At 37.3% G+C, this 13,788-nt stretch overlaps 1 protein-coding gene across 21 annotated transcripts in view; it reads right to left on the bottom strand.

Moving 5' to 3' along the window:
• EFCAB6 (EF-hand calcium binding domain 6) overlaps nucleotides 1-13,788 on the bottom strand; it is a 283,240-nt gene that overhangs the window by 136,806 nt on the left and 132,646 nt on the right. For all 21 annotated transcript variants that reach the window (XR_010155956.1, XR_010155963.1, XR_010155962.1 and 18 more), the window contains 4 exons: nucleotides 10,136-10,303; nucleotides 4,425-4,484; nucleotides 4,152-4,312; nucleotides 1,062-1,235 (listed from right to left, as the gene is read on the bottom strand). Coding sequence is in view for 11 of the 21 variants with exons in the window: in XM_016939334.4 (XP_016794823.3) it covers nucleotides 1,062-1,235; nucleotides 4,152-4,312; nucleotides 4,425-4,484; nucleotides 10,136-10,303 (563 nt within the window). In the remaining 10 variants the exon portion in view is untranslated. The remainder of the gene's footprint in view (nucleotides 1-1,061; nucleotides 1,236-4,151; nucleotides 4,313-4,424; nucleotides 4,485-10,135; nucleotides 10,304-13,788) is intronic.

Consider the following 13,788-nt stretch of genomic DNA (forward strand, 5'->3'; position numbering starts at 1 on the left):
GTGAGTCTCAGCGTGGATGTGTCTGAGCATGTGGGCGTGGGTGTTCGGAGGACAGCTATTTCCTCAGCTCTCTGGAAGTCTCTTGGGCCCCATATTTTTGGGGAAAAAACAGCCCTGAGACAGTCATGGAGAATGGACCTCTATTCCTTCCCCGCTGCGTCTCCTGATTTTTAAGAGCTCTCTGGGAAAGCTACATTTTATGAAATGTTTAATTGCCATTGCTTCTTTCACCAGTTTTAGGAAGCAAACATATCTTATCATGGAATATTTAACCCGTCTCTTAAAATACCATCTTTATGCCCATTTATAAAGCTGCTGCTACTGAAAAGCCCAGGTATTCAAATTTAATTAGCATATCATTAAAATATTCCCATTCTCTTTACTTAAGAACTTTTTAAAAGGGCTATGACAAAGTGAAGTCTGCTGAATAGTTCTACATTTTACCTTTCATTATGAATTTATTATAAGCAATGAATGAGCAAGTTAGAATAATATCTTTTCATTAAACTAAACCTGTATTTTTAAAATGAAGAAGAGCTAGAATATTCATCAGGCTAATTTTTTATAGATTTACTAAGTATGTTTTATTGTTACAATTCAATTTGGAAATCAGTTTAATCATTCTATCATTCATATTAAAAAATGTTAACTGGTTTAATGGATGTGTGTTGCAATAAATATTAAATAGTGGCAAGGAATCTAAGTTTCTGGAAGAGAGTAAATGTGAATGCAGGTATGTAATAGAGAAGTTACAGATTGTCCCTGGGAGTCAGGAGTCCCAGATTCTTGACCCAGGCCAGCCACTAAGTTTGTGAGCCAAGTCCCCAAACCTCTCAGACATCAGTGTTTTCATTTCTAAATTTAAAAGGTAAATTCAATAATTCCTAAGATCTCTGCTTGCTCTAAAATTCCCTGACTCTAATTACTGTCTTTCTAGTGTGCCATCTTTCTTATTTATAAAATGAAATATTAAAATACTCAGTTGACAAATAGTTACTAAATACCTATTCCATGACAGACACTGTGGTTTTGATATGTGCATTCATTTTGCTTAATTTTACCTCTCAGAAAGATCTGGCTGCTGCTGTTCATCTTTTTGTAAATGTTCATGTAACAGCTGATCCTTTGGAACAAGAACTGGAGAGACAGTGGGTGGGCCATCAATTCCTATGCGTGCCAAAAGTTTCTTGTAAAGGATTCTTCCTGAACCAATGTCCTGAATCTTACTGCAGAGTCTGAATTTTAAAAAATAGTTAAAACACACTCAGTAGAGTAATTAAAACGGAAAAGACTGACCCTGCCAAGTGTTGGTGAAGATGAAAGTAACTACAACTTTCATCCACTGCTGGTGGGAATGTAAAATGGTACAACCACTCCATTCTTAGGCATTTACCAAAGAGAAATGAAAATGTGTGTCTACACAAATATATACAGCTTTATTTGTAACAGCCAAACATTACATATACAGCTTTATTGGTAATAGCCAGAAACTAGAAACAAACCATATGCCTATCAAGAGATGAATGTATACACAAACTATGGTAAACCCATTCAATGGAATACTACTCAGCAGTGAAAAGGAAAGAACTGTTGGTATACATAAAACAAAATGAATGAATCACAAAATTGTTATGCTTGGTGAATAAAGCCAGACAAAAAAGAGAATATCTTGTGTGCTTCCATTTACATAAAGTTCTAGAAAACATAAAGTAATCTATCATGAAAGAGAGCTATCAGTGGTTTCATGGAGGTGGGAGGAGGGAGTGATGATGAATTGCTAAAGGGCATATGGAAGATTTTTGGGGTGGCGAAATATTTGATATCTTGATTGATATCTTGTGATGGTTTTATGGATATTGACATATGATGAATTTCATCATATTGTATCATTTAAATGTGTGCAGCGTATTGTATACCACAATGCAGATACAGTAAATGTAAAAAAAGAATTATAAAAAATTATATGACTGAAGGCAGGGGCTCACAAAGTGTGGTCTGAGGACACTTCCAGAGCATCGGCGAGGCCAGAACTAGTTTTCTATTAACACTGAGGTGTGATTTGCCTTCTTCACTCGATTCTTTTATGCATGTAGAGTCGAGTCCATCAGAGGCAACATGTGTGATCATGTCCTCACTCTGACCACAAATAAAATGTATTCTTGTGTAGATTGTGTTTTCTAACATTTTTAAGGTTGTAGGCTTAGGGTGTAAATGAGGGACTAGGGGTAGGTTTTCAGTGATTAACTCAGTTTCTTTATAGCCTTTCTACCAGGCTCTCTGCTAGAGACCTTCAGTTACACTTGCTATAACTGCTGTAACCTCACTATTGTCCAACAAACCACTATTTTGAAACTCCAAAGTTTTCCCTGAGCCTATATGAAAGCACAGCAAGTACACTTGTTTCTGCAATGACACTTTAAAAATGTCTCAGTTTTAATTTCTGATACAGTACATAATGACATACTCCATATGAGAAACACCTTTGGGGTTGTCAATTCTTCAGAGTATAAAAGTGTCCCGAGACCAAAAGTGCTGAGAACCACTGACCCAGGGCACATTCCCTACCTTTGCTCTGCCTCAGTTTCCTTATCTATGAAATGCAGATAATAAAAGTACCAAGGACTGCTGTAATGATCAAGTGGGAGAATCCACATAAAGCTGTTAGCACTGGGGCTGACATGCTCTGTGTATATGTGCTTAATAAATCGCAGCTGTAATAACAGTACTATGGTGTCGTTATGAGGATCTGCATATAGCTGGGGGCTGAGCATGAGCTCTGAAGCCATACTTTGCTCAATAAGTGCTCACTAGTATTATAATCGCTCCCATAAATATTCATGTGGCTATGTATGAAGCACTGTGCTAACTACTGTTGCCACAACTGTGAACAAACCAGAACAACGCCTACCTCACTGAACTTTGGTCAGCTGGGAGAGACTGTTCACTTGGAACAGAAGGAAAGATGGTCTGAAAGTCCAGGGGCAAGAGAGGGCCCAGCGTTTTCAAGGAGTGGAAAGCAGGTCAACATAGCTGGAGCTGAGACCAGCAGCAGCAGCAGCAGCAGCAGCAGCGGCAGCAGCAAACACTGGCTGAGACCTCACCATATGCTTGGCCCTGAGGTAGTAAGGCTTTGTGTATAAGATCTCATTTGATCCTTATCACAACTCTAGTAAGAAATATCTGGATGAAGAAATAGAGGCTCGGAGAGGTTAAGTCACTTGCCCAGGTTTGGAGCTGATTCAACCCAGGCAGCCCGGCTGCACAGTCTCAGCTCCTGAGAGGTGAGAGGCTCGTGGAGGGCCTGTGAACCATCTGCATGGTTCCTAATGGCAGTGGGAGTGCAAAGTGGTTTTTTTGTTTGTTTGGTTGGATGGCTTCTGTTTTTGTTTTTTGTTTTGAGATGGAGTTTTGCTCTAGTTGCCCAGGCTGGAGTGCGATGGGGCAATCTCGGCTCACTGCAACCTCCGCCTCCCGGGTTCAAGTGATTCTCCTGCCTCAGCCTCCCAAGTAGCTGGGATTACAAGCAGGTGCCACCATGCCTGGCTTAATTTTGTATTTTTAGTAGAGATGGGGTTTCTCCATGAGTTGATTGTGTATCATTATTTGCTCAGTTATCAATATTTGATAATTGTGGTTTTAAAACGACATGAAACTCTTGCTCTATCAGAATGCAACATATTTAACTGTTGCAACTCACACGCACAAAATGTCTCAGTTCCACAAGAGTTGAGATGAAATCTTTGCTTCTTGAACAATACAAGATATTACTAAAAAGCAAAGGAGAGATATTTGCTTGCAAGAAATGAAGGAAAAAGAGAGCTCAGGAATCATAGAGACCCAGGAGGGAACTCAGGCCTCACAACTCACCAGCTGTGTGAGTTGGAGTGAGTATTTAACTTCTCCAGACCTCTGTTTCTTTGTCCATAGAAAGGAATAATGTTAGCTACCTTACATGGCTGTGATAAGGACTATATCATATAATGCATGTCAAACTCTTAAGCAATGTCCAGTGCTAAGCAAGGATTCAGTAAATAGCAGTTATTGTCAATACTACCTATTAATATTTCAAAAACACACAGAAAAGGTTTAGAATTATGGAACAGGCCTGATGAAAAACACGACATGAATTAATTTTGTTACAAAAAACTTACTTTATGAAATGTGCATTCGTTAAAAATGGACAGAAGACGTGCATGATTTTCTTGAAATTATTTCGGCCAATGCGCCCTGTGTCTCCAAGGTCATATGAGCGTAGCATGTTATAAAAAGCTTGTAGGTTCCTAGTAATTGTATCATGAACAATTTCTTCCACCTAACATTAAAAAACAAACATATTTCCTAAGCCATACATCTGTAACCTCTTGTAACAGTAACCTCAAACCATATAGGAAGGCATCCACACAAGGAAGGCAAGTGTTACTTACTGAATCCCAGGCCAGGAGGAAAGGTGTCTTAGCATCTGTACAGGGAGATGTCTTTCTCATCTAATTGGGAAAGAGAAAGTATATAAATAAATACCACTCATGAAAGTCATTAGGAGCTTTGGAGGCAGGTGGACCTGGACTGGAATCCTAGCTCTGTCCCTAATTAGCCATTAGCTTTGAGACCTTGAACAACGGAGCTTGCCCTCTAATACCCATCTGAAAGTAAGGATTATAACACTTAACTTGAAATACTATGCAGCCATAAAAAGAATGAGATCATATCTTTTGCAGGGACATAGACGGAGCTGGAGGCCATTATCCTTAGCAAGCTAACACAGGAACAGAAAACCAAATACCACAGGTTCTCACTCATAAGTGGGAGCTAAATGATGAGAACTCATGGACACATAGAGGAGAACAATGCACACTGGGGCCTATCGGAGAACAAGAGAATTTTCACCCTCAGGAGAATGAGGATGGAGGTTGGGAGGAGAGAGAGGATCAGGAAAAATATAATAACTAATGGGTACTAGGCTTAATACTTGGGTGATGAAATAATCTGTACAATAAACCCCCATGACACAAGTTTACCTGTGTAACAAACCCGCATTTGTACCCCTGAACTTAAAATAAAAGTAAAAAAAAAATAGCATTTAACTTTCACTTAAAGAAAAGTACAATAAACACACAAAAAAACCCATCACCTAGAAATTAAATAAATGCAAAGTGGAAGAATAACGAGATGGTATTTTTGCCTATCAGAATGGCGAAAACGCAAAAGTAAGCAAATTACCTGCACAGGTGGGGGTTTCAGAAATGGTGGGAGTGTAAACTGATCTAACTTTCTGGAAGGTATTTTTGTCTCAAGGTACATTTCGATACTATTTGACAATTTGATAATTTACAGACTCTACAGCAATGAAGGCTGCCGCTGGGGAAGAGAACCGGTAGTTAGGGACTGGTGGAGAAAAAAAAACTTCCTTTCACTCCATCCCCTCTTGTGTCCTTTGCATTCTGTACTTTATACATATCATTCTCTTTAAAAATTATTAAAATAGTAATAGGATAAAACATATTCTTTGACCCAATAATTCCATTTCTTAAAATTTATAACTAAAGAAATAATTACATAGAGTGATACAAAAAAGCAAGTGCCAAGATGTTCATTGCAGCAAAATTTTAAAAATAAAAAATAAATGAACATCCAAATTATAACAGTTATTTAGTATATTTTAAAATTAGATAGCAGGCCAGGCACAGTGGCTCAAGCCTGTAATCCCAACACTTTGGGAGGCCAAAGTGGGCGGAACACCTGAGGTCAGGAGTTCGAGACTAGCCTGGCCAACGTGGTGAAACCAACCCCGTCTCTACTAAAAATACAAAAATTAGCTGGGTGTGGTGGTGTGCGCCTATAATCCCAGCTACTCGGGAGGCTGTCGCAGGAGAATCATTTGAACCCAGGAGGCTGAGGTTGCAGTGAGCCGAGGTCATGTCACTGCACTCCAGCCTGAGCAATAGAGTGAGACTCTGTCTCTAAAATAAATAAAATAAAATTAGATAGCAGAACTTTTATTGACGTTAAGTGTTAACAGTATGTTAATAAGTGACAATATAGACTAAAACGTCATTATATGTGGCGTGAACCTGGGAGGCAGAGCTTGCAGTGAGCCGAGATCGCGCCACTGCACTCCAGCCTGGGTGACACAGCAAGACTCCGTCTCAAAAAAAAAAAAAAAAGTCATTGTATGGTCTTGCTTTTAAATAAAATAGCTACAATCTACAGAAGTGTGTGTCCAAACTCATCAAACTGCATATATTAAATATGTACAGTTTTTGAATATCAATTACACCTCAATAAAGCTGTTTTTAAAAAACAGAAGTATGGGTATGCATGTATGTGGATTTGGAAGAATATACAGCAAAGTATAACAGCAAATAACAATGCTTTGGTGTTAGAATTAGTGGTGACTTTTATTTTCGCCTATTGCACATCTATGTTTTCTAATTTTTCCAATTCCTTCATTCATGTTTATTCATTCATTCAATAGATTGTGTGAGTGTGGCTGACACTGCCTATCCCCTATAGTACAATGGGCAGTGATAACAGAAAGGTCTCTGCCTTTGTGGAGACAGGACCACATCAGGCCACAAATGTGACTCTGAGGCTGGGAGGGTCCCTGCGCAGGCTCCGGGGGTGCTGAGCTCTGGAGATGGTAACCTGGGTCACGAGGAACTGGAAGGAATCCCAGGTAGCAGATGCAGCACAGGCCAAGGCCTGGGAGGGGCAGCCAGGGAGCCTGAGGAACTGGATAAGGAGGCCTTCCCAGAAAGCCACTGGAAAGGTGAAGGCGTGAAGACAGGCATGATCTGTTTTATACTAGACAAAGATCACACCACTTGCCACGTAGAGAAGGGATTGCTTACGTGTCTACGTTTTGTTTTTAAAGAAAACGGATTCTTAACATTTTATGTGCATTATCCTGTTAAATTCCCTTAACAACCTTACAAGGTGGTACCATAATCAACCTGGTTTTACAGGTAAAGAAATGAGTCTTAGAGAGGTAAATTATTTGCACCAGGTCACAGCTAATAAGGGGTGGAGGCAAGAGTCGACCGCAGGTGCACAAGCTCCTACCCTGGCCGGCTGCTCACTTGATTCCGTGGCCACCAGGCTTGATCTGACTCTGAAGCACTGGCAGTAAACTGAGTCAAGGCATACACTCAGGCTTCCACAAGCCACATACATGGCCTGGGTACACAGGTTCACACACGCATCTACTACCTATGCAGGACGGGTACGGGGTACAGCCAACACCAACTGTCAGCCTATTCCAACCCACTGTCTAGCAAAATAGATCACAAGGCCTTAAGAATGCATAAAGGAATTTTATATATATTATAACTAAATTATAATATAGTAATATAGTTAATATATAATACAGCTAATTTGTAATATATAATATATATCATATAACTATGTATATATAACTGTTATTATATATTATGTGTATATATTATGCTATAATATAATTATTATATAGAATAATTATATATTATAGTATATTATACTATAATATATAATATAATATAGTACATTATACTATAATATATAATATAATATAGGATTTATAATATATAATATAATATAGGATTATAATATAATATAGTATAATATAATATATGATATAATATATAATATAATATAATATGTAATATTATATAATATAGGATTTAATATAATATATAGGATTTATTAAGTAAGCAATAAAGCAGTGTACAAATGTCTATATATATATCCAGATATAGTATATTTATATGATAATTATATATCTGATATATAATATATTATACATAATAATTCAATTATTGTTATATAAAGTATAATATATAATAATTCCATTTCTAGAAATAGATACTAAATAATCATAAAGTGATGCAAAAAAGCAGGTACCAAGATGTAATTAATTAATGTAATTGTAAAAATATAATAATATGTAATGTATGATGTATTTATATATTATAACTCTACATACAGTATGTCTGGATATATATATATCCAGCAACATAAAAATGCCCACACGTTTTGGGCCAGTATTTCTACTTCTAAAATCTATTCTAAGGAAATATTTAGATATGAATGGAGATCTGTGCACAAAGATGTCCAGCATAATGTAAGTAAGTAGAGAAACAGCCCAACTGCCCCAGTGACAAGGACATGCACAGAACACTCTTAGATACCACTGAAAATCTTATTTATGATGAGTTTTTAATGATGTGGGGTGAGGGGGAAAGGCTCATCATATAACGTGAAGCTGAAAAAATGGAATATACAAAGTCATACAAAAATGAGTTCAGGCCAGGCGCGGTGGCTCAAGCCTGTAATCCCAGCACCTTGGGAGGCCGAGGCGGGCAGATCACAAGGTCAGGAGATCGAGACCATCCTGGCTAACATGGTGAAACCCCGTCTCTACTAAACATACAAAAAATTAGCTGGGCGTGGTGGTAGGCGCCTGTAGTCCCAGCTACTTGGGAGGCTGAGGCAGGAGAATTGCTTGAACCCAGGAGGCAGGGAGGTTGCAGTGAGCCGAGATCATGCCACTGCACTCCAGCCTGGGCGACAGAGCAAGACTCCGTCTCAAAAAAAAAAAAAAGAATGAGTTCAACCATGTAAACAAAAAAATGTGCCCACCCACACACAAAGAGTGGAAGAAAATTTATCAAAATTTTAACTGTGTAACTATCACTGAGTGTTGGGATTTGGGATTTTTATCATTATTTTCACCTTTGTAGTTTGGCATATTTTCTAATCTACAATGAATTTCTGTTACTTGTGTAATCACAAAACATTTGAATAAGTTATGTATTATGGCCTATTAAAATTACCTCCAAAATGTTGGTAGAAAATGTCTACATGTACCAAGAGGAGGTAATTTAAATATGACACTTTCGCTCCAATAAACTGTCCCATTTTAAACCAAGAAGTATGCCATAAACTCTTCCCAAGACCATGATCCAAAACCACGACAGATGGAAAGGATTTATTGATGATGAATAAATTGCATTTTGCACAGAAACCATCAGAATAGAATGCAGCTGGCTTCAGCTAAGCCATCTTAAAGCTTTCCCTAAAGCAAGGCACCCCATTCAGATCCATTCAGTAGAAACATCACCTTTAGGGAAATAGTGCATCTCATGATATTACTGGTTTGATTTTGATTCATAGGGATGCCAACGTCATAAATCTAAAATTAAAAGCTAATTTGTACCTGTTAAAAGAAGCTTTTTAAAAAACATTTCAACAAGAATCTGTTAAAACCTATTGCATGCACTATCTGAAATTGATAAAGTTCTTAAAAATTTTTAAATGCTAATAGCTATTAAAGTTATAGAAACATTTCTAATAATAAAACTGTCAACTTTTCAGTCAAAAGAAGCAAATGCTAAAGGCAAATGCTAGTCACTAGAGGCAATAAGCAGTTATTTTTTTAAAGTTGAACCAACATAGGGTACGAAACTCTAAAAACATGAATGAGAACCAGAGTAGTCACTCACAAATACTCCTTTAAAAGACATGGCTGTGGCCAGGCGCGGTGGCTCACGCCTGTAATCCCAGCACTTTGGGAGGCCGAGGCAAGTGGATCACGAGGTCAGGAGATCAAGACCAGCCTGGCCAACATGGTGAAACCCTGTCTCTACTAAAAACACAAAAATTACCCGGGCGTAGCAGCACGTGCCTGTAGTCCCAGCTACTTGGGAGGCTGAGGCAGGAGAATTGCTTGAACCTGAAAGGTGGAGGCTGCAGTGAGCCGAGATCATGCCACTGCACTCCAGCCTGGGCAACAGAGAGAGACTCGACGGAGAGAGACTCCATCTCAAGAAAAAAACAAGAACAACAAAAATAAATAAATAAATAACACATGGCTGCAAGAGGAGTGCTGTTGAGGTGGCGCCAGTTACATCCTGTATATAAAGGGCTCTCGTTCAGGGATGGGTTTTCAGAAATGTCAATTACCATCCTTTTTTAAGATTCAGAAACTAAAAGTTAAAATCAAACAGTGCTTAAACACTTGACCCTTACTTAAAATGATTGAGTTGAAAATTGTAAAGTCGTTAATTTATTTAAACCATATTTCACTTGCATCTCTTATTAGGAATACTGAAATTTCCCAACATAAAGAGAAAACCAAACAGGAAGTTGTTACAAAACTTACCCTACAGTTCTCTTCAATCAGATCAATAAACATGCTGGTGTTGACCACTCCAGTGTCCCCAGGGTCAAGCATTTGCATTAGTTCTTTGAATTCTGAATCGCTTAGTTTTACAGCCACGCAATTTAGAATATATCGAAATTCTTCTCTTGTTATCGGTCCATCGGGTTTCTGAGCATCAGAGTGTATATAAGGGAATTTTTGAAAAAAAAAAAAAAGGAAGAAAAAGTGTTATGTATGTTTAGCATCATTTAATAAAGAGCGAGCTTTGGCCAAATAGAATTATGATTGGAAATGCAAATACATCGATTGATGATCCTTACATAACATGAGCACTGTGTGTGTGTGTGTGTGTGTGTGTGTGTGTGTGTGTGTGTGTAGGGGGAATGCTAGAACTTTCCAGGTGCAGTTCCTACAATGTTCTCTATCAGGACATGGCTTTGGGTGAGCAATGAGGCCCATTTCTCAAGCTCAGGTTGACTCCCTTCCCCAGGGGCTTGAATGGCTTGAACAGCTCCTCACTTCCCTACCCCACCTGAGAGCTGGGGGTTCAACCACATGGGGCACAAAACTTCCCAACAGTTCAATTACAGTTTGCCAATTTAGTAAGAATAAATTATGAGTGCTTTCTCCACCAACAGTCTCATCCATTACATAAATGGACAACTACTTTGCTAGAAAAATTTCAGCCATGCTGCATAAAGAAAACATATTATGAGCAAAATACCGTGAGAAAAAATTTCTTCCCCCAGAATAAAAATTTATCAATAAGTAGACTGAACACCAAAATTGAGAGATACTGTTTCTTGGAAAGACAGGGTAAATAAAGAACCCTTACCTCATACGGAGACAGTGAATATTAACGTGACAAAAGGATTTATTAAGTAAGCAATAAAGCAGTGTGCAAATGTCAACTATTATTTGGGGGTCCAAAATCTGAAAAGAATATAAGGTTCTCTTGAGGGGTAAATTAAGTACTTTAGGGGATATATGCATGCTTACCTTTTCTTTTGAGAGTCATAATCAATTCTTTAATGTCTAAATAGAAATCACTGACAGCTAAACTTTAAGTTACTTTAATACATTTAAAGCATTGTGTAACCATCACAAGGATCTAATTCTAGAATAGTTTCAGCACCCCCAGAAGAAATCTCGTGCACATTTGCAGTCTCTCCCCATTTCTTGCCCCAGCCTAAGGCAATGACTCCATTTTCTGTCTCTAGATATTTGCCTTTTTCTGAATATTTCATGTAAATAGAATCATAAATACATGGTTTCCTGCATCTGGCTTCTTTCTCCTAACATAGTGTTTTTGAGGCTCATCCATGTTGTAGCATATATCAGTATTTTGCTCCTTTTTATTCCCAATCGGGCATTACATTGCCAGATTTTGTTTATTTTGTTACAAGTTGATGGACATTTGGATTGTTTCCAGTTTGGAAATTGTGAATAATGTTGTTACGAACATTTGCTCACAAGTCTTTGTGTGGACATGTTTTTATTTCTCTTGGGCAGATACTTAGGAGTGGAATTGCTGGGTTCTATAAGTCACATTTAATTTTTATAGAAACGGCCATGCTGTTTTCCACAGTGGCTGTGCCATTTTGCATTTTCACTAGCAGTATGAGAGTTCCAGTATCTCCACATATCCTTGTCAACACTTATTATTGTTTATCTTTTTGATTATAGCCATCCTAGAGGGTGAGAAGTGGTATCTCGTGGCTTTGAGTTTCTCTAGTGACCAATACTGTCAAGTATCTTTTCACGGGTTCATAAAAGATTGTATTGGCTGTTCACAGATCTTCTTGGGTAAAATGTCTATTAATATATTTTACCCATTTAAAAAATTAGGTTGTCTTCTTATTGAGTTCTAAAAGTACTTGTATATTCTAGATACAAGTCCTTTACCAGATATATGATTTGCATATATCTTCTCCCAGTCTGTGGCTTGTCTTTTCACTTTCTTAAAGGTATCTTTTGAAGCATGAAATTTAATTTTGATAAAGTCCAGTGTATCAATTTGTTTCTTTTATGGGTTATACTTTGGTGTCATTAAGAAATGTTTGCCTAACACAAGGTCACAAAGATTTATATATGTTTTTCTTCTAAGAGTTTTATGAGTTTAGCTTTTATATTTAGATCTATTTGTGTATGGTGTAAGAGGTAAGGGACTGAATTCATCTTTTTGCATATGGATATCCAATTGTCCTCTTAACATTTTAACAGATATTTTCCTTTCCCCCACTGAATTTGTCAAAAATAAATGGACCATAAACGTAAGGGTTTATTTTTGAACTCTCAACTCTGTTCCATTGATCTGTATGTAGGTCTTCAAACCAGTATCACACAGTCTTTACTACTATAGCTTTGCACTAAGATTCAAATTCTGGAAGTGTAAGTATTCTAACTTTGTTCTTCTTTTCCAAGATTATTTTGGCTGTTCTTCCACCTTTGTATTTCCATATGAATTTTCAGACAGCTTTTCAAAAGCAAAAAAAAAAAAGAAAAAAAAAAGCCAGCTGGGATGTTGATAGGGTTTGCACTGAATCTATAAAGCAATTTGGAGAGAACTGTCATCTTAATAATATTGTCTCCGATCTATAAATATGGAATGTATTTTATTTTCATATTCTTTACTTTCCTTTAACAATGTTTTGTAATTTTCAGTATAAAAATCTGGCACGTCTTTTGATAAATTTATTCCTAGGTATTTTATTCTTTTTGATGCTATTGTAAATGGAATTGCTTTCAGAAGTTCCTTTTCAGATTGCTCATAGCTAGTTTATAGAAATATAACTGATTTTTGTATGTTAATCTTCTATTTCTGCAACCTTATAAATTCATTTATTAGTTCTAGCAGTATGTATGCACACATGCACAAATTCCTTAGAATTTTCTACACACAAGATTGTATCATCTGTGTACAAAGACAGTTTTACTTCTTCCTTTTCAATCTTGATGCCTTTTATTTCTTTTTCTTTCTCGATTGGACTGTCCAGAACTCTAGCACAGTGTTGACTAGAAGCAGTGAGAGCTGACATTCTCGTGCTGTCCCTGATCTTAGGAGGAAGGAGTTCAGTCTTTTACCATTAACTGTGCTGCTGGCTATGGGTTTGTTGTAAATTCCCTTTATCAGGTGAAGGTATTTCTCTTCTGTTCTAATTTGTGGAAAGTTATTATCATAAACAGGTGTTGGATTTTTCAAATACTGTTTTTGCATCTATTGAGATAATCACGTAGTTCTGTTCCTCACTCTACTAATGTTGCATATGCTATTGATTTTGGGGGAAGTTAAACCAACTTTGCAATCCTGGGATAAATCCCATGTGGTCACAGCACTTAAGCTTTGTCATGTGTTGCTGGATTCGGTTTGCTAATATTTTGTTGAGAATTTTTGCAACTATAGTCACAAAGGATATTGGCCTGTGGTTCTTTTCTTGTGATGCCTTTGCTTGGTTTTGGTATCAGGGTAATACTGGCCTCAGAGAATGAGTCTGGAAGTGTTCCTTCCTCCTGTATTTTCTGAAAGTTTGTGAAGGAATGGCATTATTTCTAAGCAATCATTGTAGTCTTCAATGTGGAGAATTTGCATGTTTTTGTAAGACATATTTCTATGTATTTGATTTTTTAAAATGTTATTAGAAATAATATTTTAA

Source organism: Pan troglodytes, chromosome 23 (assembly GCF_028858775.2).
Source record: "Pan troglodytes isolate AG18354 chromosome 23, NHGRI_mPanTro3-v2.0_pri, whole genome shotgun sequence".
NCBI classification, from domain to species: Eukaryota; Metazoa; Chordata; class Mammalia; order Primates; family Hominidae; genus Pan; species Pan troglodytes.